General features: G+C 35.9%; 6 protein-coding genes across 9 annotated transcripts; 2 read left to right on the plus strand and 4 right to left on the minus strand.

The window, feature by feature from the left end:
• The first annotated feature begins 513 nt into the window (after window positions 1-513).
• On the plus strand, window positions 514-6,903 carry LOC122580026 (peroxidase 3-like). The gene is made up of 5 exons (XM_043752296.1): window positions 514-595; window positions 787-1,090; window positions 5,413-5,610; window positions 5,705-5,867; window positions 6,281-6,903. Exons 2-5 carry the CDS (start codon window positions 878-880, stop codon window positions 6,694-6,696), a joined length of 990 nt encoding a protein of 329 aa, XP_043608231.1. The 5' UTR covers window positions 514-595; window positions 787-877; the 3' UTR covers window positions 6,697-6,903.
• Window positions 6,904-6,913: 10 nt separating this feature from the next.
• LOC122610871 (pentatricopeptide repeat-containing protein At3g12770-like) lies at window positions 6,914-8,520 on the minus strand. Its single transcript, XM_043783828.1, has one exon. It carries the CDS (start codon window positions 8,518-8,520, stop codon window positions 7,120-7,122), a length of 1,401 nt encoding a protein of 466 aa, XP_043639763.1. The 3' UTR covers window positions 6,914-7,119.
• Window positions 8,521-8,808: 288 nt separating this feature from the next.
• Window positions 8,809-10,311, plus strand: LOC122578836 (cyclin-U1-1). Its single transcript, XM_043750884.1, has 2 exons — window positions 8,809-9,259; window positions 9,735-10,311. The coding sequence occupies exons 1-2, from the start codon at window positions 8,871-8,873 to the stop codon at window positions 10,021-10,023; spliced, it is 678 nt and encodes a 225-aa protein (XP_043606819.1). The 5' UTR covers window positions 8,809-8,870; the 3' UTR covers window positions 10,024-10,311.
• A 4,228-nt stretch (window positions 10,312-14,539) lies between these two features.
• Window positions 14,540-15,334, minus strand: LOC122610872. The gene has a single exon (XM_043783829.1). It carries the CDS (start codon window positions 15,332-15,334, stop codon window positions 14,540-14,542), a length of 795 nt encoding a protein of 264 aa, XP_043639764.1.
• Window positions 15,335-15,857: 523 nt separating this feature from the next.
• Window positions 15,858-18,275, minus strand: LOC122579858 (APO protein 1, chloroplastic). 3 transcript variants are annotated; one of them, XM_043752113.1, is made up of 4 exons: window positions 18,138-18,275; window positions 17,584-17,766; window positions 17,134-17,495; window positions 15,858-16,867 (listed from the first exon to the last, which is right to left on the minus strand). In XM_043752113.1, the coding sequence occupies exons 2-4, from the start codon at window positions 17,734-17,736 to the stop codon at window positions 16,042-16,044; spliced, it is 1,341 nt and encodes a 446-aa protein (XP_043608048.1). In that variant the 5' UTR covers window positions 17,737-17,766; window positions 18,138-18,275; the 3' UTR covers window positions 15,858-16,041. The 3 variants fall into 3 exon arrangements, with proteins under 3 accessions (XP_043608048.1, XP_043608049.1, XP_043608047.1); XM_043752114.1 differs by having other exon boundaries at window positions 17,134-17,489; window positions 17,584-17,770; XM_043752112.1 differs by having other exon boundaries at window positions 17,584-17,770.
• Window positions 18,276-18,755: 480 nt separating this feature from the next.
• On the minus strand, window positions 18,756-26,458 carry LOC122580422 (zinc finger CCCH domain-containing protein 40). 2 transcript variants are annotated; one of them, XM_043752690.1, is made up of 10 exons: window positions 26,124-26,458; window positions 23,438-23,579; window positions 23,117-23,258; window positions 22,949-23,005; window positions 22,585-22,682; window positions 22,443-22,514; window positions 21,192-21,571; window positions 20,588-20,793; window positions 19,875-20,063; window positions 18,756-19,118 (listed from the first exon to the last, which is right to left on the minus strand). In XM_043752690.1, the coding sequence occupies exons 1-10, from the start codon at window positions 26,275-26,277 to the stop codon at window positions 18,996-18,998; spliced, it is 1,563 nt and encodes a 520-aa protein (XP_043608625.1). In that variant the 5' UTR covers window positions 26,278-26,458; the 3' UTR covers window positions 18,756-18,995. The 2 variants fall into 2 exon arrangements, with proteins under 2 accessions (XP_043608625.1, XP_043608626.1); XM_043752691.1 differs by lacking the exon at window positions 26,124-26,458 and adding an exon at window positions 23,688-24,123.
• Window positions 26,459-27,499: the final 1,041 nt, after the last annotated feature.

Below are 27,499 nucleotides of genomic sequence, written 5' to 3' on the forward strand. Positions count from 1 at the left end.
CATACTTTTTATTTTTTTTATATTCATCTCATCTCACTTATCGGCATCTAGGTCATTCAGGCAAGATGCCATTTAAATTTTCATGGAACCACATAGGGAAGAAAACCTCCTATTAATCCGCCAAACGGCACGCCGATTAATAGGAGTAAACCTTGCCCACTCAAGACTCGAACCTGGGTCATACCACTAAGATTTTACCTCAATGCTATGCATGATAATAATATATATATATATATATATATATAAAATTATATATAGATATATTAACACAATACTAATTACACCGCCGTTAAAAACGAAAAATTAACAGAGTGACAGATAACTGTTCAACTATTTGCCAGTTAACTCTATATGTACGTCCATATATATATATATATACTACTAAAAGGAGGCAGGTTACCAAAACCTCAATTATTTAATATTCTTCACCTAGCTTTTACGTACTGTTATGCGACCCTTTTAATTAATAAATTATTACAGTACGTACTATGTATCTATCAATAAAATAACGTTAAAAATCCTCACTCATATATATATACCACATATATGGATCTTTTCTCGCGAGACAGATATTTATGAAAAACAACAGTACGTAGTAAGTGTTTTTTTTTTTTGTATGTGTTTGACTCTTGTGTCATTCTTGATCATGCACGATCGAATATTAGGTGAAATTTGATGATTAATTAAAAAGATGTGATTAGTTATGATATGATATCGTCAGAGTCCAACAACTAATCTTACTTACTTACTTATTACTTAATTAATCGTGTTTTTTGAATCCGCCAGGGCTTAGGTACGTGCGTACTGGATATCTATATATATACATAGTTAGTTTCAAGAAGGCGACCGAATTGAATTGAACAAGCTAGCAAAAGAAATGAAAGGGTTTAGTTGCATTTTGGCATTATTTCTAGTGATTATTATTAAATCTGGATCGTCGGTCGGTGGTGATTTGCAAATGGGATTCTATGGAAGCTCATGCCCAAAAGCAGAAAAGATTGTGCAAGATTATGTGAATCAACATATCCCAAATGCTCCATCCCTTGCTGCCACTCTTATCCGAATGCATTTTCATGATTGTTTTGTTCGGGTACGTCTGTCTACATTTTCATCACATCATCATATATATATATGCATTTTCATCAGATATATAGTGCTTCGTTCATTCTTTTTTTTTTTTTAAGGCAAATTGTAGCAAATATATGCATTACAGCGAGCTAGTAGCTAGTCAAGAATAATGTGTTGCTATGCTGTAACTAATATGAGTCGGTATATATAAAAGATCGATATCATATATAATCTCCACGCATATATTTGACAAATGTATTATAAAAATAGCTATGTTATATTATAAAACGAGAGACAAAGCTAAAACTATCATTAGCACTTAGCAGTGTAATTTGAATTTTACAGACCACAACATAACATTGTAAACGTTCTATATATATGAAATCTAGCTTCATAAATTAATTAAATGTTTTTAACGAACTGTCATAAATTGATCATATTTCATGATGAATTTTCATAACAGAAACAATAAAATAAAATATTGCATATTTTGGATCGAACTATATATAAATCATTATATGACATTAAAAAGTTTGATCCTTTGCCGTTCGAAGAAAATATATATATATATATATATATATATATATATATATAGTTTGATCCTTAGCAAGCTTATAAATTAAGAAAACTTGATTAAAAGTTACAATGTCTTACCACTTTTGTGATACAGCAGACCATTTTGCTTTTCAAAACTTAATTGGAATTACCAATCATCAATAGATGGATTGGTATACGATGAAACTTGAGGCTGAAAGGTCTTGGGTTTAAATCTTAATGTGAGCAAAATAATGTCATCAGAAATGGACACAAGGTTTTTCCAGTATAGGTTTTATATGGAATTGGAGTTAGGTATATAAAAAAGCATGCTGTTGAGTTAAGTATATGAAAAGGCATGCTGCTGAACCAAAATTTGAGGTTAAAAAAAATTAATAAATTTGGGATTTAGGTTTTGAACTATGATGGAATGAGTGGGGTCAGATAAATAATTGGGAGGTTCTAGATAATAGTTGTAAGATAATAATTTTTAGCTTACACGTGAATAATTGTATGGTCTCAGTTTACGACACTACTTACCAATATAAAACAAAATCACAACATTTTTATGACACATGGGTTTCACTACAATAGATATATTATTTATTCATATTTATTTTTAAATAAGTATGATAAAATATGTTAGTCATTCATACTTTTACATGTAAAATAAGTATGATAAAGTTTGAAAAAGAAAAAAAATTATATATTATATATATATATTTCCGCGAGATATCATTTTTGTTTGAAAAGAGATATAGATAATAATCTACACTTTTACATGTAAAGCTTATATTGAATTTAAAAATTTTAAATATGGACTATTATATTTAATAATTTGTAACATCTTTTTCTCTACATTTGTAATTGATTTGATACATATTAAAGAGAGAAGATGCAATTAAAATGTATGTGGATGTTTGACTTATTTTTTTGTTTCAATTGTTTTTTAGAAAATCTTTTAAAGAAAACATAATAAAAGAAAAAAAAAAGAAATAATATAGAAAAAAAATGTTTCAGCAAGAAAAAAAATATATTATAATTTCCAACAAAATATCATCTTATCAAGATGAGCATGAACCAGCAATTGGGTTGTCTTTTTGGGTTGGGCTTGGGTGTCCAGTTGGACTTGGGTCTTGTGGGCTAACTGCAAGGCCGACTTCATCATATTTTTCATAGTTTGAAGATGAAAAGAAAATTTGTGTTTGCTCGGCGCTCGCACAATTATGTGTACAGCAAGATATGTCACTCGAAAACAAAAACGTACGTAACAACTTAAAGAAAGGAGTTTGTTTATATATATATATATATATATATATATATATATATATATATATATATATATATATATATAAACAAACTCCTTTCTTGATTTTGGTGGATGCATTATTTTGAAGAATATGTATCCAAGATGGATGCACAAAACAAAAAACATGATTTTCTTGATTTTGACAGGCCAATGTGTTGCTATACACTTAAATAATGATAATTAGTTATGCACTATGTTAGTTTTATGGACTTTTAATGCATCAAAATGATGTTTTTTAAGTGTTCTCACCGTTCTTATTTTAAGACTGTTCTCACTAGAGTGTTACCCTATATATATATATATATATATATATATATATATGAAAGTTATTTTTAGTATAAGGGTTTGAAAAAATACAGGTATTTTCTACTTCTTCCTTCCATCTCCGACCACCACCACCACCACCATGATCATCTCCGACCACCACCATGATCCTCCGGCAACGACAACCATCTCCGGCGAGACTTACACATGTGTAAGTACAATTTTTTTAGCATTTTAGGGTTTAAAATTTCTAGGTTTTTTCCTTCGCAAGACAACCATCACCAGCCACCATCATTTCCGACCACCCCAACCACAGCGCCGGTGCCGGCATCAAGGGCTTCGCCCGTACCATAGCAAACCGTCACCATCTCCTATGAGTCGCCGACTCATTCTTCAACAGGCACGCGGTCAGAGCCCTGGGGGTGAAGGATGTCTTTGAAGATCATCTGGTCTGGCTCGGTAGAAGTTAAGCAGGTTTTTCTTAGACGGAAGGTTCTTAGTCTAATCGGAAACAGAACCAAGTTAGGTGAGCTTGAAGGCATCGGTTTCAGCCCTTAGTTGCAAGGTCTTTGCCCCTTCTCAGCTACGGAAGATGCTAGAAGAAGATAAGCACTCCGCTATATCTTTGATAAATAGGTTGGATCGCCGTCCATCAAATCCATACGATTCCCATATGCGTCCCTTGACGATCAGCTTAGAACGGATGAGGGCCTCTGTACCATCTCTTGGAACGCCGCCCATCAAATCCATACGATTCCCATATGCGTCCCTTGACGGTCAGCTTAGAACAGATAAGGGCCTCTGGCCCGTACCGTATCCACCCTGAAAACGAACCTAATTTCTCGCCAGAAAGTGTTTTAGGACAACCTCTTATTTTAGGACCAATTAGGACATGTGTTTTTTGTAACTTACACACCACCATCATCATCTATTACAATATACAAGACTTTTTTGTATGTGTAAGTTAATTTACACATGATTTTCCGAGGATGCGGTGGCCGGAAAATCATGATGGTGTGTAAGTTACAAAAAACACATGTCCTAAAATTGGTCCTAAAATAACTTACACATACACACATATATATATATATTTTAATTATAAATATTAGGCAAAATGAAAAAATAGTTAGAACTTGAAAAAAAAAAAGGTACAGTTCACATGTTATTTAATTTGATTTGTGAAACAAACTTTTTGCATATGTCTACATTGTTTTTAAAATGAAAAAATCTCGTAAGATAAAAAAAAATCGTGTATACGTTATCTTACCTATGATGATGGACTAGAAATTTTTTTAAAAAATGGGACTTGAGGCCCAAATTTAAAAACAGAAAATTTCAAAGTTGGGCAGGCCAAAACAACCCCAAAATTTAGAAACTTAAATCGACCAATTACGGTAGTTTGCACGTAAATAGATACATTTGTTTTTAATACATATTTATATTATAATTTGTACTTTAATATGAATCACAAATATGTCTTTAAAAAAAAAACAAAAACACTATTTTAACCACCACAGATAACCATCATAAATGTCGTCGGATGCCAACGGTAGAAAATACTTACCCTACCGCATTGCGTCTACTAATCATATTTTAAGTTTGAACATGAAATGAAAAGTTAAATGTCAGCCGAGACAATTATCTATCTATATACTATATTATAAAAAAATACAACCTTTTTGTTGAAAGTTAAATGAAGTAATTGTCTAAAATATCTTTCAAAATTAAATTACACTATCAGTTCTTTACCTTTTAAAATATCTCCATTAACCTTTTACATCAATTATCTACACTACTTGCTGCCGTCTCCACCAACAGTTACCCTCATCGCCATAACCACCATCGCATTGCGTGGGTATCGTGCTATTTATACAATAGCAAATTAGCAATATAGTATAATAGATAGATAGGGGTTGGTTATTGTAAAACTAGTATTAAAGTAAAACAAATAAGAGAAGATCTTGACCCTTTGATCATGGTTAAATTGATGCACGAATATTCACGAAACAATTGATGCACGGTGATTTTCAATGAATGGAAACATATTATTTTATTTGTTTTACTTTAAAACTTGTTTTATTTTACCTAAAACCTAAATATCTATATTGAATTTGGTTGCTAAAATTATCAAACAATGATTAATTGTTTAATTTGGGTCAATACTAGATACTTAAAACAGCGAACATGACAATTTTATGCATAGTCAAAGTATTAATGTTGTTTTGCATATATAATAGGGTTGTGATGCATCGATCCTTTTGAATTTTACTTCAAGCTCTGGAAATCAAACAGAGAAAGTGGCAGTTCCAAACCAAACTGTAAGAGGGTTCGATTTCATTGATAGATTGAAGAGTTTACTTGAAGCAGAATGCCCTGGCATCGTGTCTTGTGCCGATATTATTGCTCTTGCTGCTAGAGACTCCATTGTTAAAACAGTAAGTCTCCAAATTTCTTTATAAATCAGCCTCACAAAATTAGACTACGAAAAGCAGGTGTTTTTCTAAATGTTGTTCTTGGTTTTGATTAAAGGGAGGTCCCTCTTGGAAAGTGCCAACAGGTCGAAGAGATGGGCTGTTATCGAATGCATCCGAAGCATTAGCCCAAATCCCCGCTCCATTCGACAACATCACCATTCTCATACAAAAGTTTGCAAACAAAAGTCTCGACTCGAAGGATCTTGTTTTACTTTCTGGTAAGTTATTTTTACAGTTTCGAAGAAATTTGATACGCTCTGTTTCACTGTTTTGGTGTAATGACATCTGATGATATATTGTACGATGAACCATACAAGACTCGAATCATGGGCCGGGTTGGTTGGAAATTTGGAATACTTTCTCTACTATGTAAGAAAATAAAATAAAATTTATTATTTAAATATGATCCACCTAAAACACATTACTACAAGAATTATAGCTATAACTACTCCGTAATTGTCTGATAAAGATACATTTTCAGTGACTTTCAATTTGTTTAGACTGTTCAATTTTAGCTATTTTTTGAATAACTCATTTGATCGGCTGGAGATAAAACATAACCCACACTGACCCATTCAAACCTTTCTTTGATTGAATTCTGATGTACTGTGAATCTGTGATGTTATTTCAGGTGCTCATACTATTGGTATTGCACATTGTCCATCAGTCTCAAATCGTCTATACAATTTCACGGGTGTGGGAGATCGAGACCCTGCACTTGATAGTGAATATGCCGACAATCTTAGATCAAGGAAATGCAGGACCCAAAATGACAATACAACAATACTTGAAATGGATCCTGGGAGCCGTAATACTTTTGATCTTAGCTACTACACACTATTGCTAAAGCGTAGGGGCTTATTTGAGTCTGATTCAGCCTTGACAACAAACTCTAACACATTATCTTTGATAAACCAACTCCTCCAAGGATCACTTCAGAATTTCTTAAGTGAGTTTGCTTTGTCGATGGAGAAAATGGGTCAAATTGAGGTGAAAACCGGAACCACTGGTGAAATTAGAAGGAATTGTGCTGTCGTAAACAGCTAAGAGCCTAAGAGTGTATGTTTGAGAGGTTGTATGTTGTGGACCGGATTAAATAAAATCATTAACAATGATTTTTCTAGGATAGTTGATATATGAAAAAATCATTGTTAACGGTTTATAATTTATTCGTTTTGTTCATTTCATCCTGTATTTAAATGTTTGTAAGTTGTTTTTATGTGAGTAAAGAATAAATAAGGACGTGATTCTAAAGTTTGTTTCCTTGATGTAAAAGTGAGATATAAATGATGTTTGTAAAATAATACGCATATTTAGAATCGAAAACGAGATTATGAAAATGACAAGACAATAATAATAAAGTTGCCAATGGCACATTACCAGTATCGGGGCGGGATCAGGATTCGGAAATATTTGCTCATTCCTACACAGTACACACAACAGAAACAATATTAACAGGCTGCCTTGGCATCAAATCCTGCTAGACCCAATGTCTTTCTTTATTCCTTTATCGCGCATAAATTCCCTTAATTCTTCAATTTCATCCCATAAACCATATTTAGCATACATATTCGACAATAAAACATAAACCCCGGTATTCATAGGATCCAATTCAAGGGCCTTTTGAGCAGCAAACTTACCCAAATCAACGTTCCCGTGATCACAACACGCACTCAACAGCGCTCCCCAAACGGAAACACTCACACTCACTTTACTTGGCATCTCATTTACCACATTCCATGCCTTTTCTAACTCACCCGCCCTACAAAACAAATCCACTAGGCCTCCATAGTGCTCGGGACTTGGGTTTAGCCCAAAATCACGAACCATGGACTCAAAGTACTCCGTCCCAAGATCAACCTGGCCCGTGTGACTACAAGCTGAGATAACAGTAACAAATGCCACCCCATCTGGTCTAACTTTCTTGCTAAGCATCTCTTTAAACACTCGGATAACTTCTTCATGACGCCCGTTTCTGCCATAGACACCAAGCATCGATGTCCACAAAACCACATCAGTAAATCCCGCCATATCAAATACCCGTTTAGCTTTAACCACCAGCCCACATTTTCCGTACAAATCAATCAATGAACTCAAGAGAAACACATCGGTTCCTACGTCATAAATAGTACGAATCACTTTCGCATGTATTTGACTCCCCAAGTCAACTGCATACATCCCAGCACATACATTCAACCCACCAGAAAATGTCCAATTATCATAACACAATCCCAAACCAGACATACTTCTAAACAACTCAACACCATCAACCCACATCTTAGCATCAGAGTAAGCCGAAAGAAGCGCATTTACACAAACCGTGTTCTTCACAGGAATTCCATCAAACACCTTAGCTGCATCTTCAACAGCCATTGTTTTCGCGTAAAAATCAACCAAAGCACTACCTAAAAACACACTGCAACCCCAACCAGATTTCACCACATGGGTATGAATCTGTTTCCCAAACCGTACATCTTGAACCAAACACGACGCCGTTAACGAGCTGCATAAAGCATAAGTATCTATACATACACCATTTCCATGCATAAAAGATAAAGTTTTTATAGCAATTAAAGGTAGCCCATTTTTAACAAAAGTTGACAAGATTGGATTAAAGGCAAATGGGTGTGTAAAAATGGAGCATTTGAAGAATTTGGTTAAGATTTGAATGTTGTTTTGTTGTAAGCATTTTGTGTATGTATATACAAGATTTGTTTGAAGCGTGTATGAAATGAAAATTAGTCCTGTTTTAAGTAAATGTGCATGAACTTTTTTGATGGATTTAAGATTTTTGGTTTGTGACAATCTAGACAATATGTTACTAAACGATTCATGGATTGAAGAATCATGAGAATATGGGTTAGAAAACATGTGATTTGTTTTAATTCAATGTTTTCAAGCGAAGTTTGATTATACAGATCGATGTACAAAACTATATATGTGTGACATATGTCACTTGAGAGTTTTAAAATTTAGGTAACTTTATACCAAAAATTTGGAATCTGTTTCTATTTAGTCTTTATTGCATTACTAAATATGAATTAGTAAAAAGGAACCATCATAAAGTCGATAGAGTTCAATATTCATATAGTTCATGGGTTTAAAGTGTAACATTTTTCTAAAGCCAAATAACTAACATACAAAATAACAAAAAGAACAATATCCCCCATCCAATAAATTCAATTTTCAACCATTTTCCCATCCCCACAAATGTTTGATAGATGTTAGCCATCAAGGATGACGACCCAAACCGGCTTCCGGACCAAACCGAACCGGATACCGCAACGCCAAGAGTGTTGTCAATCTTATCTTTTGTCCTAGAAAGACTGGTGAACCGGAACGAGATATTAAGTTCAACTAGCGCCAACCGAGCAAGGCTAGGAAAAAACTTAGAAGCATTTCATGGTGTTAGACCGCCAGCCATTACCATACCAAAGTATCTAGACCGGATATATAAGTACACCAACTGTAGCCCGGCTTGTTTTGTGGTCGGATACATATATATAGACCGGTTGGTTCACAAACACCCTGGTTCATTGGTGGTGTCACTAAATGTTCATAGGCTGCTTGTTACGAGTATTATGGTTGCTGCCAAGGTTTTGGATGATGAGTATGTCCCTCTTTCTATCTCCTTCACACATTTATTGCATACATTATATGTATTATTTTTGTACGTTGAATTGTTAGCTTAAGTTGTTTCTCCACCTCATATATGTGTTTATCTCATTGGATAAGATTTAAGAAAGGTAATGTCTATAATCCTGATTTTTCAATTGTTTGGTAAGTTACTACTATGTATGGAAAAATGACATTATATATATGCTTGAAATATATATTTTTGTTTGACTATTGACAGCAGAAATTTTGTTTTCTTATTTGAATTTTAGCTTAAACTTTAACTAATGATGTCTTAAAAGATTCAAAATAATTTGAAGTTCGTATGTGAATATGAATATATCATACCATCATGTAACAGCTTGTACACATGTCACGTCTAGCAAGAATATCAAACATAATAACATTATTTGAACTTAAAAGCAAATATATGTGGTTTTACTATAGATTTTTTTTTTTTGGAAAAACAGGCATTACAACAATGCATTTTATGCTCGAGTGGGGGGAGTAACGAATGCAGAGCTGAACAGGCTAGAAATGGAGTTCCTTTTCATGCTAGACTTTGAACTCACGGTTACGTCGCGTATATTTGAGAGTTATTGTCTGCATTTGGAAAGGGAAATGATAATGTGGAACGGTACAATTCGCAAGATTGAAAGCGGAGGAATTCATACAAACACCATTGAAGATATTGCCGAAATTTCTGTAGAAGACATGGAAAGCTTTTCTTCCCCTGTGTCTAATGGTGGGCTTACATAAATTTAATTGATGTTAAAACACATTTAATTAAATCTACATATATGATGTTGTTCCTCTTTTCAGATTCATCTATATATCTTCCCAAAAGATTTACCATACACCATAGTATCTGACGTGTTGTTCATAGATACTAGTGAAACTATCTAGCAGCTAAGACCAACTTGGTTCAATCCAGATAGGGCGGACATATTAATTCCAGTCCCGAAAGTTTCTTCAATGTTTGTGTCGTTAAATATGTGATGCCTGCCCGTTTCAAGTGAATAAAACACTATTTTCCCGTTATTGTAATGAAATTGTGGAAAATAGATTTTGTTCTCCATTCATGGAGTTTTTTCCCATTCTTTTTCCAGTAACATTCAGCTTGAAAACCTCGATCAACTAACAGATATGATTCCCTGGACTTGCCCACTGTGACTAGCAACAGATTTTGTTCACACTTCACTAGAAAGTGTGTTGTCCATCACAATTCACAACTTCTTTTGGCTGCAACTTTCTTCGAATGAACTTTTGGGAACTCGTCAAAAAATTTGAAAACAAAAAGTTGTCCATCGTTAGACAAGGCATAAAGATCTAGGCCAACAAATGTGAAAAGATAAAGAATCTGGACGGTCATCAGCAAAATCCAAATGTACCATACGACTGAACTCTTACGAATATGAAAACATTCGGAGCACCCATAAATGTAAATCCAGAAATAATGCAATCAGGGGAGGTGGGTGGTGCCGAGAAACATTAGGCATCTAAAACAGTCTTCGTAAAACATGGAAGCTTGTGGGTGTCATTGGTGAAGGGGTTGAAGAAGATCAATTAAGTGGGGAGTGGAGACCATACTATATAACACCCAGCAAAACACCTAGAACAAATTATCCTGTCATACCGGGTGATACCTCTGATCTTTTCATAGAGTACTTGTTGATGAATTTTGGGTGAACTGGATTTTTGAGAAGGATACAAAAAATATGAATATAAAAACAAGTTTACTGCTGAGCCAAACAAACGAATGCTTTATTTCTGATAATAAAACTCAACATACATAAGATGCTTAAATAGAAAAGAAATTAACTGCTATTACTGAATCATGGGTATCCCATTTCCCACTAAACAAAAAACTACCCTAAAGACTAGGACTACATACTAGACTTATTCATAAAAGAAACTGACTTAAACAAATAAACAGTCAAACTTTGCCAACTAAGCTGTCACCTGGACACCACTTCAATATTGATATTGCTACTTCAACATCCCCTCTCAATATCATAATCGATCATTCCCATACTTTCAGAGTGTTGTTTTAGCTTGGCGCCACTTACACTTTTAGTTAAGCAATCTGCTACTTGATCTTCTGTATCAACAGCTTCCAAATCAATCTCATTCTTCAACACTTTTTCTCGAATGAAATGATAATGAATCTCTGTGTTTTGTTCTTGCATGGAACACTGGATTTTTTGTAACTTTATAGCTGAAATATTGTCACATAGCAGCTTTACTGGATAGTCAACTTTCTGATTTAAACTTCGCAACAGCTCCACCAACCATACACATTCTTGAGCTGCCATAGCTGCAACACGATACTCGGCTTCGGTTGTAGAGAGTGATACTGTTGGTTGACGCTTGCTGCACCATGAAATGGAACTTGAGCCGAGCAAAAACACGTATCCAGTGATCGATCTTCTTTCATCCAGGTCACTTGACCCGTAATCTGCGTCCCAATATCCATTCAACTTTGCCTCGGGCTCTTTTCTGAAACATAGCCCCTTTCCAACTGAACTTTTAAGGTATTTTAGAACTCCTTTCATAGCTACCATGTGAGGTATCCTGGGATCCTGCATAAAACGACTAAGCAGACCAACAACAAAGGCTATGTTAGGCCTTGTTAGTGTTAAATAAATCAGGCTCCCCACCATCCTTCGGTAATCAGTTGGTTTATCAAGTTTCCTTCCTTCATTTGCATTCAATTTGATGCCCCTATCCATTGGTGTTACTGCAGGTTTACAAGCTTGCATATTAAACTTGACCAATAAATCAGCAGTGTACTTCTTTTGGTGTAATACCAAATCTTCACCAACATACTTCAATTCCATTCCCAGGAAGTGTTGCAACTTTCCCAGGTCCTTCATCTTGAATCGGGTGCTCAAATTTGACTTGAGCAACTCAATTTCATCTTGTATATCACCTGTCAAAATTAGGTCATCTACATATACAAGGATACATACCACCTTATCTGCAACTTTCTTCACAAATAAGCTGTGATCAGCCGATGTCAAATGGTAACCATTTTGCTCTAGAAACTCAGCCATCTTGCCAAACCATGATCTTGGTGATTGCTTCAAGCCATAGATCGCTTTCTTTAATTTACACACATAATCAGGGTACTCACGACTTTCAAAACCAATAGGTTGTTCCATATGGATGCCATGGTCAAGCTCACCATAAAGAAAGGCGTTGTTGACATCCATTTGCCATAGCTTCCACCCCTTTGTGGCGGCTAAAGCTAATATGACTCGTATAGTGGTGATTTTTGCCACCGGACTAAACGTGTCCTCATAATCAAGGCCATATTGCTGTGAAAAACCGCGAGCTACATACCTAGCCTTGTATCTTTCCACACTGCCATCCGACCTTTGCTTGATTTTGAACACCCATTTTCCTGTCACTGGCTTCACACCTTCGGGTTTTGGGACAAGCTCCCAAGTCTGGTTCTGAAGTAGTGCATCCAACTCTTCACTCATTGCTTTGACCCATTCCTCCTTGCTATAAGCCTCTTCAAATGACTTAGGCTCCACTAGACAGTCCTGAACAATTGCAACATTTGCATACCTTGAATTTGGTTTCCTTTGCCTTTCCGATCTTCTCAAGCTAACTTCGGGTTCAAGGACTGGTATTCCAGGATGGTCCTCTTCTAAATGTTCTTCTTCAAGAAGAATTATATGCTTACCATATTCATCAATCGCCTGCCACTTCACTTGGCTCTGTTCCAGCTCTTCAACAAGTTGATCTGCATCATTTTGGACTAAATTATGAGGTCCCCACCATGAAGAAACTTCATCAAATACAACGTTTCGAGAAACATGTATTTTTTGGGTTTCAGGACAATAACACCTCCACCCTTTCCTTTCTGAATCATAACCTACAAACACACAACGTATGGCCTTCTTCTCCATCTTGTGTCGAAGATGGTTAGGCACAAACACATAGCAAATGCAACCGAAAACTCGAAAATAGTGAACTGTAGGTTTAATCTTATATAACCTTTCAAATGGTGATTCAAAATCCAACCTTTGTGATGGAGTGCGATTGACGACATAGTTGGCTGTCTGCATTGCCTCGGCCCAGAAGCTACCAGGAAGATTTTTATCATGAATCAACAGCGAGTTACTTCTGCAAGGTGACGGTTCTTACGCTCGGATACACCATTTTGTTGGGGTGTATTCGGGCAAGTAAGTTGTCTCCTGATTCTCATTTCTTTCAAATACTTGTCAAATTCTTGAGACATGTATTCCCCTCCGTTATCACTTCGCAAACAGCCAACAACATGACCAATTTCTCGTTCAACTTCAGCTTCAAATAACTTGAATTTTTCCAGTACTTCTGACTTGGCCTTCATAAAATAGATCCAACAAAATTTTGAGTAATCATCAATAAAAGATACCATATAAACCATACCCTTCATAGACTTGTGCTTGGATGGCCCGAAAACATCAGAATGTACCAACCCAAGCGGCTCCTTAGCTCTGTAACTTGATGATGAATACGGCTGCTCATGTGCCTTGCCGTATTGGTAGTCTGCGCACACTATGTTCTTATTAACTTCAAGCTTCGGCAATCCATTAACCAAACCTTTTTGCATCATTAAGCTCAACTTATCATATCCAAAGTGTCCTAGCCGATGGTGCCACAAATCAGCATTCTGTGTATTCTTTGTCTTTTCTACAAACGCATCTTTAGCAGAAAGAACATAAACAGAATCACGCTTATGTCCTTTAAGCATCGGAACAGATGACGTTTTGAACTCCTTGAATACTTGCACATCCTCTGGACCAAAGAGCACGTATTTACCTTCTGACGTCATTTGTAGCACCGAAAGGAGGTTCTTCTTCATTCCTGGAACATGATACACATCTGAAAACTTCAATTCACGTCGGTTATCATCAGAAGGAAAAACATCACCAATGTGTGCAATTTGGTGTTTTGAGTTGTCTGCAATGATAACCACTCTACTGCCTTGATATTTGATTGGATTTTTCAACCTCTCCTTTTCTCCAGTCAAATGGTTTGTACAGCCTGAATCAACAATCCAATCGTCAAGGTGATTTGAGCGTTTCTCCTCGGCAGTTGCGGTGCAAGCAATAACCACTTCTTCTGAGTGAGCGGCTAGGGCTTGGACATCCCAAGCTTCCTCATTCTTCACTTCTGCAGCGTGGCCTTGGTCTGGATCCGGTGCTCGACACTCCCTAGCCATATGCCCCTTGCGACCGCATCGATGGCAATTAAAAGGAAACTTTTTTCCTTTTCCTCGCTAGTTTTTGTCACTGCCATTTTCCCTTTTCTCTTTTTCATATCCCTTCTTTGGCTGAAATTCTTTCTTATTATTATTTTGGGCATCACTTTTATAAGAATTATTATTGGGCTTTTGACCACCAGATTTATGGTAATTTCTCCCTTTTGATCTTCCAGCATACAACGCCTCTGGTTCATTTTTAGATACCGCAACGATCGACATATCACCCATTTGTTTTGCTAGGGCTTCTTGACTTGCCAAAATATTCTCAAACTCTCCCAATGATGGTTGTTTTTGCCATCCTTGCACGGCTGCTACATAACTGTGGAATTCCGGTTTGAGTCCGTGAATTATAATTCTCTTCATCCGAGCATCTCCAATTTTGGCTTCAGCATCGAGTTCACTTATCTCCCGACATAAGGTTTTGACCTTATGAAAGTACTGTGGGATAGTTTGATCCCGCTGTGACACCGATAACAACTCGTTTTCGAGGAGTTGTAGTTTCGTGTCGTTCTTTTTCGAGAGCAAAGTCTTTAGCTCGTCCCACGCATCTTTCGATGATTCCGCTTCTCGTATATGATCCAACACTTCCTCCTCCACGGTTGTCTTCAACACAAACATGGCTTTTCCGGACTTAATCCTCCATTTGCGAAGGGCTTCATGTTCATTCTCACTCGGTGGCTCAACATCCGTACCTTCAACAACATCCCAAAGGTCCTGACCTTGTAGATACGATTTCATACAAGTAGCCCATGAGTTATAGTTTTGGTTGTTGAGTTTCTTGATGCCACCAATTAATTGTAATTCTGACATTGTGGAGTTTGGCTCTGATACCAAACGATGAATTTTGGGTGAACTGGATTTTTGAGAAGGATACAAAAAATATGAATATAAAAATAAGTTTACTGCTGAGCCAAACAAACGAATGCCCTATTTCTGATGATAAAACTCAACATACCTAAGATGCTTAAATAGAAAAGAAATTAACTGTTATTACTGAATCGTGGGTATCCCATTTCCCACTAAACAAAAAACTACCCTAAAGACTAGGACTACATACTAGACTTATTCATAAAAGAAACTGACTTAAACAAATAAACAGTCAAACTTTGCCAACTAAGCTGTCACCTGGACACCACTTCAATATTGATATTGCTACTTCAACACTTGTCACCAAACGTTCGATCTGTAAATGTAATTATACCCCGATATTCATCAATTGGATCTGTTAGTAGTTGATTTTTCCAAAGTTAGCACCCCGAACTCAACCTTGGGACCGGGAGTATGGCAAAACCTCTCCCTTCCCTTTAACCGCTAGACCTAAAGCTCATTTACATGTTTGAACTTTTTGATTGGTTAACTTCTATAAATTTAGGTATTTCAATAATACAGGATCTCACTACAACAAAACTTTTGACTTGATATGTCGGATTATCGGTAATATATACAAGCACTTCAACGAACTTAAGCAGCTAGCTTTCGACAACAGACACTCATGTCACTTTTCATAATCTAGGATTCTAGGCAACCAACCGAGCCTCTTCGTTATCCGGGACCACAATATCGAGCCTCATCATTGGCATATACTTACGAGGAATCGGTGCCCCAGCCTGCATGCAAATTTCAACCACAACAGGAGCCTTTCCATAGAACCTCTTGAGTGAACTCTTCAATGGTAGCCCATTTGGATCACGAACATGCCACACGTAGTTTGGAGGGAAAACCTCATCAACTGTTGCATCTTGCCACCCATGCTTCCCGTCTCTCCATTGGTGCTTAAACTCCCCACAAAGCTTGGCATTGTGGCCCCATGGCCCCACGTGGACCTCTGAGCAGTACCCACACGCCTTCACTGTGTACTTCTTCATAAGTTTGGTCACTCCCCATCTAACTTTCTCATATGCATTTAGTGTTGCTTGTGCCGTTGCAACCACGTCTAAGTCTTCTGGAGGTGGGAACCGCTCAATTGACCGGTGTGTGTCAAGTTCCAAAATCTCACCAGTAAGCTGTGGTTTGGGTGGCTCAATGATTCCACCACGGTCAAGAATTTTCTTTCCTAGCATTCGGATAGGTTGGGTCCTTCTCCGTGAAGGATATTGTGGTAACTCCACACCAGCTTGGATGCAAAGTTCTACAATAGCAGGGATTCTATCATAGTCAAAGCGTGTTTCGTGTTTGATTCGAGTACCAAAAGGATCATATTGATGGTATGACTCGATAGGGAGAAGAACATCACTAATTGACCCTTTTACCCATAAGTGGGCACTTCTCCGGGATGCACTTTTTGGACCATGGCAGCTCTGAATGTCGTGGCCCGTTTGACCCACATGAACTTCCGAGCACTCACTGCATAAGAGCAACCAGATCATTCATTGACATAGTATTTTGCTAATTTTAAAAAACCTTTTTGATCCAGATAACAATGTGAAAATAGTTGTGAATGTCATAGCCTATTTGACCAACATGAACTTTTGAGCAGTCACTAGATAAGAGCAACCCATACCGTTCATTGACGTAGATATTTTGTTTCAACAAAAATATTCGGCAGGACACAAATTAATACGAGTATAAAGTTTTGGTAGAAAGGATATTACATGAATTAATTGACAAACCTGCAAGCATGAACAGGAATGACATGGAGAAGGTGTGAAAGTCCTCTAATCAAGAATTTCCAAGCATCAAGAACTTCATTAGCAACAGGAACTAGATCTGGAACAAGTATCCCGTTCTTGGGAGGCTCAAGTGGCTTCTCTATGCCCATTTCTGCAAGCTTTTTATCTGCTCTTGAAGTCTGCAGAATCTTCTTTAGAGGAATTGGAAACGGTTTCTTTTTAGTCTTTGATAATATTGGAGGAAGATCTGTATTTTGAGGATGGTGATGGGTTAACCGTTTCTTCCTGTAACGACTATCATGAGTAGCAAGAACGGAGGTCCTTGACGTTTGTGTACAGTATCGTTCACGTCTGCACTGCAGCTACACCGTAGTGAACTTAAGTTAACACCAACACGTTACTCAGAAACCGAAACCACTAAACCTACTTTGAATACAATTCTTAAAGTACCTCTCGACATTTGTCAAAGAAGAGGGAACTAACTTCATCATTGGCCCGGTAAGGCCAGTTACATCCTTTATGGGTTGGCACACCCCGCCTCGTTGTGGAAAACGATCCAAGCATAGTTGGGGACGAACCACATAAGCTTAGTACATGGTCCATGTCTTTCACTAATGTTCCACCAAAATCAAGCTTCCTTGTATTCAGCAGGAAGAAAAATAAGAACTTGATTACATTTCCATCTATGACCAACTATAAGTAATTGCGATATCGGTTTTTTAGTCAAATTGGGAGGTTTCTATTTGTTCTTTAGAAATAGCCAAACTGTTGTTTATTTTCTTTGAGCTCAAATTACTAGTACAAAATACACTATCAACTATATAAATTTTTTAAAAAAAGGGAAGCAATATATAAATACAACAGAGTGCAAATTCAATTAAAGTTAATCATGTACGGGTACTTTTAATCGAAATAACCATCTTAAATTATGTCAAAAGGGTAAAGTAATCCTTTTTACCTAAATATTTAACTGCATGATTTTATGTCAAGAAAGAAGAACCTACCTGGGGTTCCCGGATGGATAATTCCGGTAGAAGAATAAAGACAACTGCCGTCGATGGATTCAGATATTCCGGCGGGGTAGGAAAGTGTATCAGGAAAAGCGTAAGCTAATGACAGATATAGCCCTCTAAACTATTTTTCTATCCTAACTCATGTCATACGATGAGTTAATTGCACGAATCATTTTTAAGTTTCGGGTCAACCCGGCCGGTTAATCGGGTCAAAACACCCGGTTTTTGGGTTTGGTTCATTTTTGGAGATACCGGGTTGACTCGATAACCAGGACCCTTGATTCGTTTTTGGATAAGTAAATACACACAATTTTATACCGAGTTTTTTTTGATGTATTATATGAGTTTGAATTAATTGATCTTCATTTTTTGCTTTTCACATGCATATGATTTAGAATTCTCAAATTCAAAATGACGCGTATTTTGTGCATTTCTGTTTTATTGGTTTGTTTTCTTCTAGATTTGTTTCCAATTTTATTTTTACTGGAGTTCTTTCAAATTCTTTTTTGCATGTTTTCATATCGACTATTATTATCTGAAACTATGGAATACAGTTTTAGCAGTTCAAAGTGATCGAACCGACTATATAGATATGTGACTCTGTTATCGTTCTTAAGACCTGTTGAATTAAAAGAAAGTAGTTCTATGCCAAGCAAGACATCATGTTACAAAAGACTTGCTAGGCGCCAGGTTCCAAGAGAGAGATCAATGATCAAAGACCTAATAGTGTATAAGCCTTGGAACTTTTTTACAGGCATTGAAACATCAAAAAAATAAAAATAAAAATTGAAGCTCATGTATATAACTATATACTCCAAGAGCGAATATGCATTCTCCTAGAATAAAGAGTCAAACGATATCTACATCCAGCATCTCATCATCATCGGCCTCATTGAGATCATCATCATCATAATCATCGGTATCCCCACCATAATCCGTAACCACATCCACAAACTCATCTTTCCCCTTGTACTGTAACCAATATCCATAATCAAACATAAGTCAATTACGAAAGTCAGCATAGACCATAACATGGCCAGCATGCTGAGTAGTAAATAGCAATTATGGAAGTACAATAATATCCACATCATAAGCTTCACTATGAATATAAGGCTTATATTCATCACTGGCCAACTTGAAGGCTTATATTATAAGCTACATGCATCCATCCCTACTTTGAGGTTCTTCCATCACTGTGTTTAATATATTGGTTATGTATAAATGGTACCATCCAACATGTTTGACCTAAAACATGGCTTTCGAATAAATGTCCCGCCTATCGGTCAGATGTCTAAAATACCCGTCAACCATGATATCAAAAGCCATTTGATTTTAAATTAAAGATTTTCTGAAATGACATATTCAATTTTCATGGGCACTCGAAAGGAACAGTCAGATTTCTTTATAAAGGCTTAGAAAAACTGAGAGGGCATTACTAGATACTTCCTTCGCTCTCTATTTTTTCTTTTAATTTGAACATTTTTTTGCGTAAATGAGGAAAGACCACTCAAGTATTGATCAAAACAAAGACTCTTAATGACAGACATAGGATGGATTATACACATAACCGAAAGCTAAAACCCCAGGACGTATGCCTCGGTAAACAAAGTGTTAAAATTTTGAACACAATGCTTCCAATATAAATACTGACCAAAATGTAGTTTAACATGCAAGGATGTAAGAATCATTATCAAAATCCATACTAATAACATTTTGTTATAGTCTAACCTGTAAGTATGCATCTTCTGCAACTGGAAGAGGTGGAGGAGGTGGCAAGACTATATTGTCAAGTGTCAAGTCGTCTTTGACTCTGGCAGAGGAGACTTCTCCTGAATCAGGCTTTTCGTTCAATTCAACCACGTCGACAACTTCATCCATCATATGTGCCACCATTCTAGTTGACTTGATATCATTAAGCTGCTTAATCAAATCAAGTGTTTTAGCAGAAGACAAGGACACCTAACACCTTTTTTTTTTGAGCTTCAAATTTCATTAAGCCAACCAAACAAATTGTATGGTGGCAGCAACAAAAACAATGTATACATCAGAAATAGTTTCAGAAAGCAGAATGTAACCATCCCTTCCAATCCATACAATTATAATTTGATCTATTTCTTATCAACAAATATGAGTATGATCTAATTTCTCCCAGGACACCTAACACCTAATTTCGTTATTTTAAAACAAGACTATCAGTTCTAGATTTGTTTATCACAAATAAAACCATACACTTAATTACTTCATTTACTAAACTCCAGTGAAAAGTTTTGTATGTTCTTACCTTTTGTTTGCTAATGTGTAACTGTCAATAATACTGGATATAGGATACTTTAGTTTTAAGCTTGTATTTTGGTTAAATATTATGCATGGTAATCAAATTCTAAGCAGGAACACTGTGTAACTTAGATATAATGAACACCAGTATGGTTGCAAAAAAGCACCTTATCTCCAGAGGAAGCGCTGGTGAAATTAGTCTTTCTTTGCTTAGGCTTGATATTGTTAACCAAAGGCCCATCACTGTTGATTCCATTCGCCTCTTCCCCAACTTTATCAGTATTTATAGTCTGAGCAACATTTGGCTCCCATCTATTTTGCCTTTCAGATCTCATATGTCCCAAACTACGTCGTTTTCTTGCTGCCGAATTTGCTAGTGAATCAAAAGAGACCAATAACGAACATCAGAAAGTATAACCTTAGATGTCACCAGATTTCCACTACAAAACAAATGTATTTATAAACCTTGCTATTTATGGACTATTTTCTTTACAAACTCCGATTTCAAACAATTTTATCATCAGTGCCTCTCAAAGGTTTCTTTTGCATTGATTGATTGCTTGGCCATCTATTGCCATGGAGACAGATACATGATCCAAGCTAGAACGTTATGTGTATTCCTCACGGATGTCATCATATATATACGTCAACAATTTAGCAAGAAACTTGCTATACACGAATTTCAATTTTGTTGAGGGATTTCACCATCTCCTCTTTCTAATTACAATAAATGAGTCATATTAGTGCTCCAACAAGTGATATAAAAGATACCTTGTTTTGATTTTTCATCAGCCTCTACCATGTGATCCCTCATCCTTTTCTTACTAGGAGAAGCCTCGTATAGATCCTTCCGTCGGCCCATTATAGGATTACCTAATGTCTCATCCTTCCTTGATTCATCAGCTTCTACCATGCGAACCCTTGTCCTTCTCTTACCAGAATAAACCTTGTATTGATCCTTTCGTGGGTCCATTATAGGATTGCCCGATGTCTCATCCTTCCTTGGTGAAGCCTTGTCATTTTGGGGGATCATTAAGAGATTGTCCAAAGTCTCTTCATCACTCACATCAATGCTGATGTCCTCTTCATTAGCAACAACTAGAGCATCTGAGCCAAGCTGATCCCCAAGCCTTTGAAGATGAGCTTGTGACCTAAACAATTTCATTTTTGTTAGGAAAGTTAAATAAGAGAAATGTTAGACTTACAAACAATGTTTACAAACTGATGTGGACCAATAAATAAGAAGAGAGAATGAAGAAAGAGAAAAGAAATATAATTCTATTGGTTTTTATTGATGCCCCATGGCAGTGCCGCCTCTTAGCATGTAAAAAACATTTGAGGCCTGACTCGAAAAGAAAAGATAGGCCCCTAGAACTAATCAGTCAATTATTATAAAATATAATAAAACGATAAATGTTTTCGACATTATAATATAGTATGGCAAAAAAAAAAATATGAGGAAGTTTTTAAAAAACTGGTGGTGTACAGATCGCTTCCAAACTTATCTAAATCCCCGATCTAAAAATCCACGATACATACTAAAATATAAATAATATAATAATAATATTTAATTATTCAAGTATTAATCAATAAAGTTTAAACTCTAGGTTGTTCAATAATAACAAACAATTAAATGAATTAATTAAATATATTATATAAATATTTAAACTGAATTAAAATAGAAACAATGGAACGGACGTGTAAACAAAAGATATATGATGTGTTGAGAAACTAAAATAGCCATAAAAAGATGTTAGGACACCAATGCTCTTATATTTATTTGACAAATGGTCTTAATGGTTTTTTAATAAAGAAGATATAAAATCTTTTTATAAAAATGGTAGGCCTTTAAGGTGATTGGGTCTGGCTCTCATACACCCTTTGAGCTTCCTCCACGCCGGCCTTGCCCCATGGGTTGAAAACCTTGTTCGTAAACATTTGTTTGCAAATCTAGCATTTCTCAAAATTTAAATACCCTCAAAGATTGTGCAAAACGATATGGAAACATAAAAAGATTCTTGCCTCTTCAGTTCATCTTGTATTCTTCCATGACGAATATTTGCCTTTACAAACTCCATAATTTTGGAAGAAATTCTGACATATAGCAAATAAGACTTGTAAGTGAACAGAAATAAAATTTGGAAGTTACAAAAAATCATAATACCTTTTGCATTCGTCTTTCTCTGCTGATAGTTGCATCTCAATCTCTTCAATTTTGGAATTCAGACCATCTGCTTTTTCGATGCTTTCTTCCAAATAGATCTATGCACCATTACACTGATTATAGGATACTCAACAATACTTAAAAATAAAGAGTAGATATAGAAATGTCGACAGGCCCAAGGGAAACAAAGTTTTCAATAACAGACACGACTTGAAGTGATATTTTCCTAATTCGAGCAAAGATAGTCCGAATGCATCCACTAGTTAGTAGTTAAAGGAATTACATCAACACTAAAGAAAATTACATATGATAAAAAAAGAGAAGATTGTCCACAGGCCCAAGAAAAGAAAGAGAAAGAACTAACCTGCAATTGCTGCTTTTGATCTTCTAACATATCAATTTTAGAATGCATTTGCTTCAACTACACCATGGATTTAGGGAGTATAAAAAGATAGGAAAGTAAATATTGAGAGCTTGGCCTTCATAATTGACTAACACAAATTAGTATATTCGTAATGTATTAGAATTAAACCTGCTCGTCATTGACATCCGTAGATTCTGATAATGAAGGTTTTCTTTCACTGGCTTGCCGTCCAACCCCATCTACTGATCTTAAGCTTCCAGCGTAGTCATTTTCACCATCAAACTGTTGTCTTCTTCTATGACCCCAATCACTGCAATACAATTAGGAAAGGCACAAATGCATGACGATAAGATGTCAAAAATCTCAAATGGATATTCATGAAAAAACTATCTGAACAGAAATGAAGACAAACACCACATCTTCTTAACCTATTAGAGAAAAGAAAAAAAAGAAGATGAAGTGGAGGTGCAAGTAACTTCAGAAACGAACCTCTTTTTCCCCAATCTTGGAGAACTATGACCATAAGAAGGAAATGGATGTCTTGCCTCTTTGTCAAGAGAGTTTCTCCGAGGTGGGGAATGACGTCTGCCCAGCTTCTCTCTTAAATCAGTCCTACGATAGTTCCGCCTCCCTGAAGGACGCGAAAAGATCATTTACAGTAGGTTGAAGAACAGTATCTCTTTATTTCAAATATAGGATAACCATGATGCCCGCAATCAATAATAAGGATACACCTTACCATAGGATAGAACCATGATTAACACAATAACCAAAAACTATGGTGCCTTCTTTCAAGTTCCAAAGGGAGCACAGCCCATAGAAACTACAGCTCTCATGTAAATGATAAGTAGCTGAGATATCCATATATGAGGAATAACAGTCGATAAAACTTTTGCATGTTGTTGAATGGATAAAAAGATTGTAGATATGTCTCTTCTTGAATGATTATATGAATATATTATGGTCTCATATTCTCCTTGATGACATGGAATAAATATCTTAGTCCGTCTCTGATCTTCCATTAGATTAATAACATGAAAGTATCAGGAATCAGGATCATGAAGCGGTTCAAGTGGAAACTACCAGAGACTCCACCAGCAGGCAATGAGAACTTAACACAAAGAATTTCTGTATATGAAAAGCCCATCTGGTGGCGTCTAAGTTACAGATCTTCAGAAAATATAGTTGTTTCATAGATGCATAAATGCAAATGAAGATGAAGTCCTGGAGAACAATACCACAATGAGCAATAAGACAGACCAACGAACATAAGTCCTTCTGATAAAACCCATTATGGCTGTCAAATGACGTCTTGATAATTGATTAATGAAACCCACAACAGCTGATAGAAATACGAGTCTTGGTAGAGAAATATGATAATATATATTGATTTTCCTGTCATTCAAGGATATGTTGGGAGTTCACTTTCATTCGTATACTCATCAAAGCACTATGGACAGCAACTTGTATGACATAAGAAAGTTTTAAGAGCGGTGACAACTGCTGCCTACATAGCCAAAAGAGTGACGTAGAACTCCTAAGACGTATCAAGGTTCAAAAAGCCGCTCAAGGAACAACCAGGATGCAGGCATGAGCCTACTTCCATAGGTCTAATATTGAATCACAATTTCAAATACAGATAGTTAGATCACTAGATGTAAAAACCATTCAAAAAATAATAATAACAATCGAATATGCATAAACTTGAACAAGTGATAATAGCAAACACTTGACTAAAGCAACCAAACAAATTCATCATAATCTTTTGATTCTCATGCAATCCATCCTACAGCATCCAACTTTCACAATGTGATTCCTATCGTTATAACGAACAATAAGGAATTCATTTATAACATTGATCAGTTTAGTCTAACTTGGGAACAATAGTAATATAACTATATCTAACTACCACAACTTCCCTCATTTAACTTGCATACATTATTGCCAGCACCTAAGTATAACCAGCCACTTGCAACATCTATTATATATACTACTAGGTAAAACATTTACTTTGTCCCCATTTTAAAGATTAAGAAGCTCTGATGGGAATGCACCACATCACCCTTCCTTTCCCCCACAGATTTAAAAAAAAATAAAAACATTTCCCAACTAATAAGAATGTGACATACCCCCCCCCCCCCCCCCCCCTCTTCCAGCCCACATACACACACACATCACCACCCTCCTCTTACAACAGTCATGCAGAAAACGAACAAAAATCATCTGAAACCGCCAACCACCGTCAGAGACCACTCAAAACCACCAGCAACCTGACCACCCGGAAACCATTAAAGACCATCAGAAACCTTGAGGTTGCTTTTTCTAATTTTCCATTATCAGTTCTCAAGATTATAAATTGGGTTTTTTTATCTTTAGAAACCCTTGAACATTCTAAAAACCCGTTGAGTTGTCAGGTGGAAGCACAAGGAGTTTTCCATTTCTAAAATAGAAGATAGTTAGAAAACAATAGAAATGAGTTATAAATAAGAAAACTGAGTTTTTTGTATTCATGGAAAATGTCTTTGGAAAAACCACGTTTGATCACCTTTTCTGTTTTCCATGTTTCTCTTGAAAATTAAGTAAAAAACACTCCTAGTTTTCAACAGCTAAATGCACAAGAATTTGCCCACCGCCAACTCTTTTCCCCACCCAAATAACTGAAGTGGTACATTACCCTCTCCCCGACCCCGACCCCCTTTCACAACACCACCTCAGGTAATATTCTTGAAAAAGCCGCAAACCATTTACTGCAAAATTACTTTACCCGCGATTATCATGTAACCGGTAATCTGAATTTCATATATATCAACCCTAGTTTAGACATAACCAGTGTTACTGCTAAGTGATAACGAATCCAATAAACGGTATTTACAAACAACAACTATACGCAATCCCGAATAAGAAGCTGTTTGGGGGAGCTTATTTCTGTCAAGCTTATTATTTTATTTAAGCTAATAAACTCCTTTAGATAAGATAACTGGATAGTCATACAATTCGTTTAGCTTATTAGCTTCTTTTTTTTTCTTCTTACAAGTTCGGAAATAAGCTCCCGAAACACCCTCTGATACAATATGTGTGTGTGTGTGTATCTAATACTAATAAATAAACAAAGTTGTATTATTATATAAAAATAGAGAAAGGGAGAGAGAGAATTGAAATTTATAGAAAAGCATACCATTGAATGAAGAAGGAGAAGAAGAAGTATTGTGAAGATTGTTAAAACGACGGAGGTCAGCATCGCCATGTGCAAAAGAACAATTGTGACGAGTACATTGACCTTTTCTATACAAATCGCATATCCTAGTTTTGAAATCTTTCCGTCCAACCATTCTCAATTCCCAATTCCACTGTATGTATATCTATATCCGCAGTGACAAAAGTCCAGCTGCAAGTATGTGAATGCCGGCCCAAAACAAACCGGAGGACTGCCTGACTGATTAGGGATTCGTAATTGTAATTCTGATTTTAGGGATATTTTTGAATCTCATGAAAGTATATGCCTACGCCACCACCCAATGGTTATTTTTATTTGGTTAAAACTTACATTGCATTTTTGAGTCTTTATTAAAATAATAAAGAAAATAAAAAAGAAGATCGGATAGGAGAGGAAAAGATCGAAGATTACATTTAAAGAAGTCATTCTCGAGTTTGAAAGTAAACTAAAAGAAACCCGCTTGCAACCACTCCCTTCCACCTGCAAACCCCCCTTCCTTGCAACAACCACCTGCAACCGCCACCTGCAACCACCGCCTGAAACCGCCACCTGCAACCACCTTTCCATTTTCTTTTCCATCCAAATCAGGCCAAAATGACCAGAAAACTTTTGGAGGAAAAAATCATGATTTTCTTTCCTTCCATTTTCTTTTCTTTTGGAAAAGAAACTCAAGAATGTAAAAAGATAAAAATTTATATCTTTCCCTTTAAAAAAAACTCAAGAATGAAGCCTAGTCTTGTTTTTTTTTCTTTTTACACACAACAATTTTCAGTTAAATTTTATGTCTTCTTTTATTTTTTTACTTGATACATATAAATATTATTTATACATTCTAACATTTTATGAATAAAAAAAAATCTTTAAAGTTATGAATGATTATGTTTGTAGACATTTTAGGGCATATTAACACACTATAGTGATGGTTTTCAGTATAACATCGTATCGAACCAATATCCAACCACTTGGTATCGAAACTGGTTATCATCAAAGTAGATACTTGATACCGTATCGAAGTTATGGTTTCGATTTTCGAAATTGGTTATCATCAATGTGTGTATTTACATTTCTTAAAAGAAAGAGACGTTGTTTGACACATAGTATGAGATAATCATATTTCTATCCAAAATTAGAGTAATTCTAAAAAAACTTCCAATACAACAAAATCATTGAAATGGCCAAATGGGATGCACCCCCGGCCAAGACAATAAATGGGACATGCATAAATACATAAGAATAAATGAAAGTCACTCTGCCGAACAAGAGATCCTCTCCAGGACGACAAATATCAAACTTCTGAAAAAATATATAAGTTCATAAACGTGCATTTTCATCAAAAA

The sequence above is a fragment of the Erigeron canadensis genome, chromosome 8 (assembly GCF_010389155.1).
Source record: "Erigeron canadensis isolate Cc75 chromosome 8, C_canadensis_v1, whole genome shotgun sequence".
Classification (NCBI taxonomy): Eukaryota; Viridiplantae; Streptophyta; class Magnoliopsida; order Asterales; family Asteraceae; genus Erigeron; species Erigeron canadensis.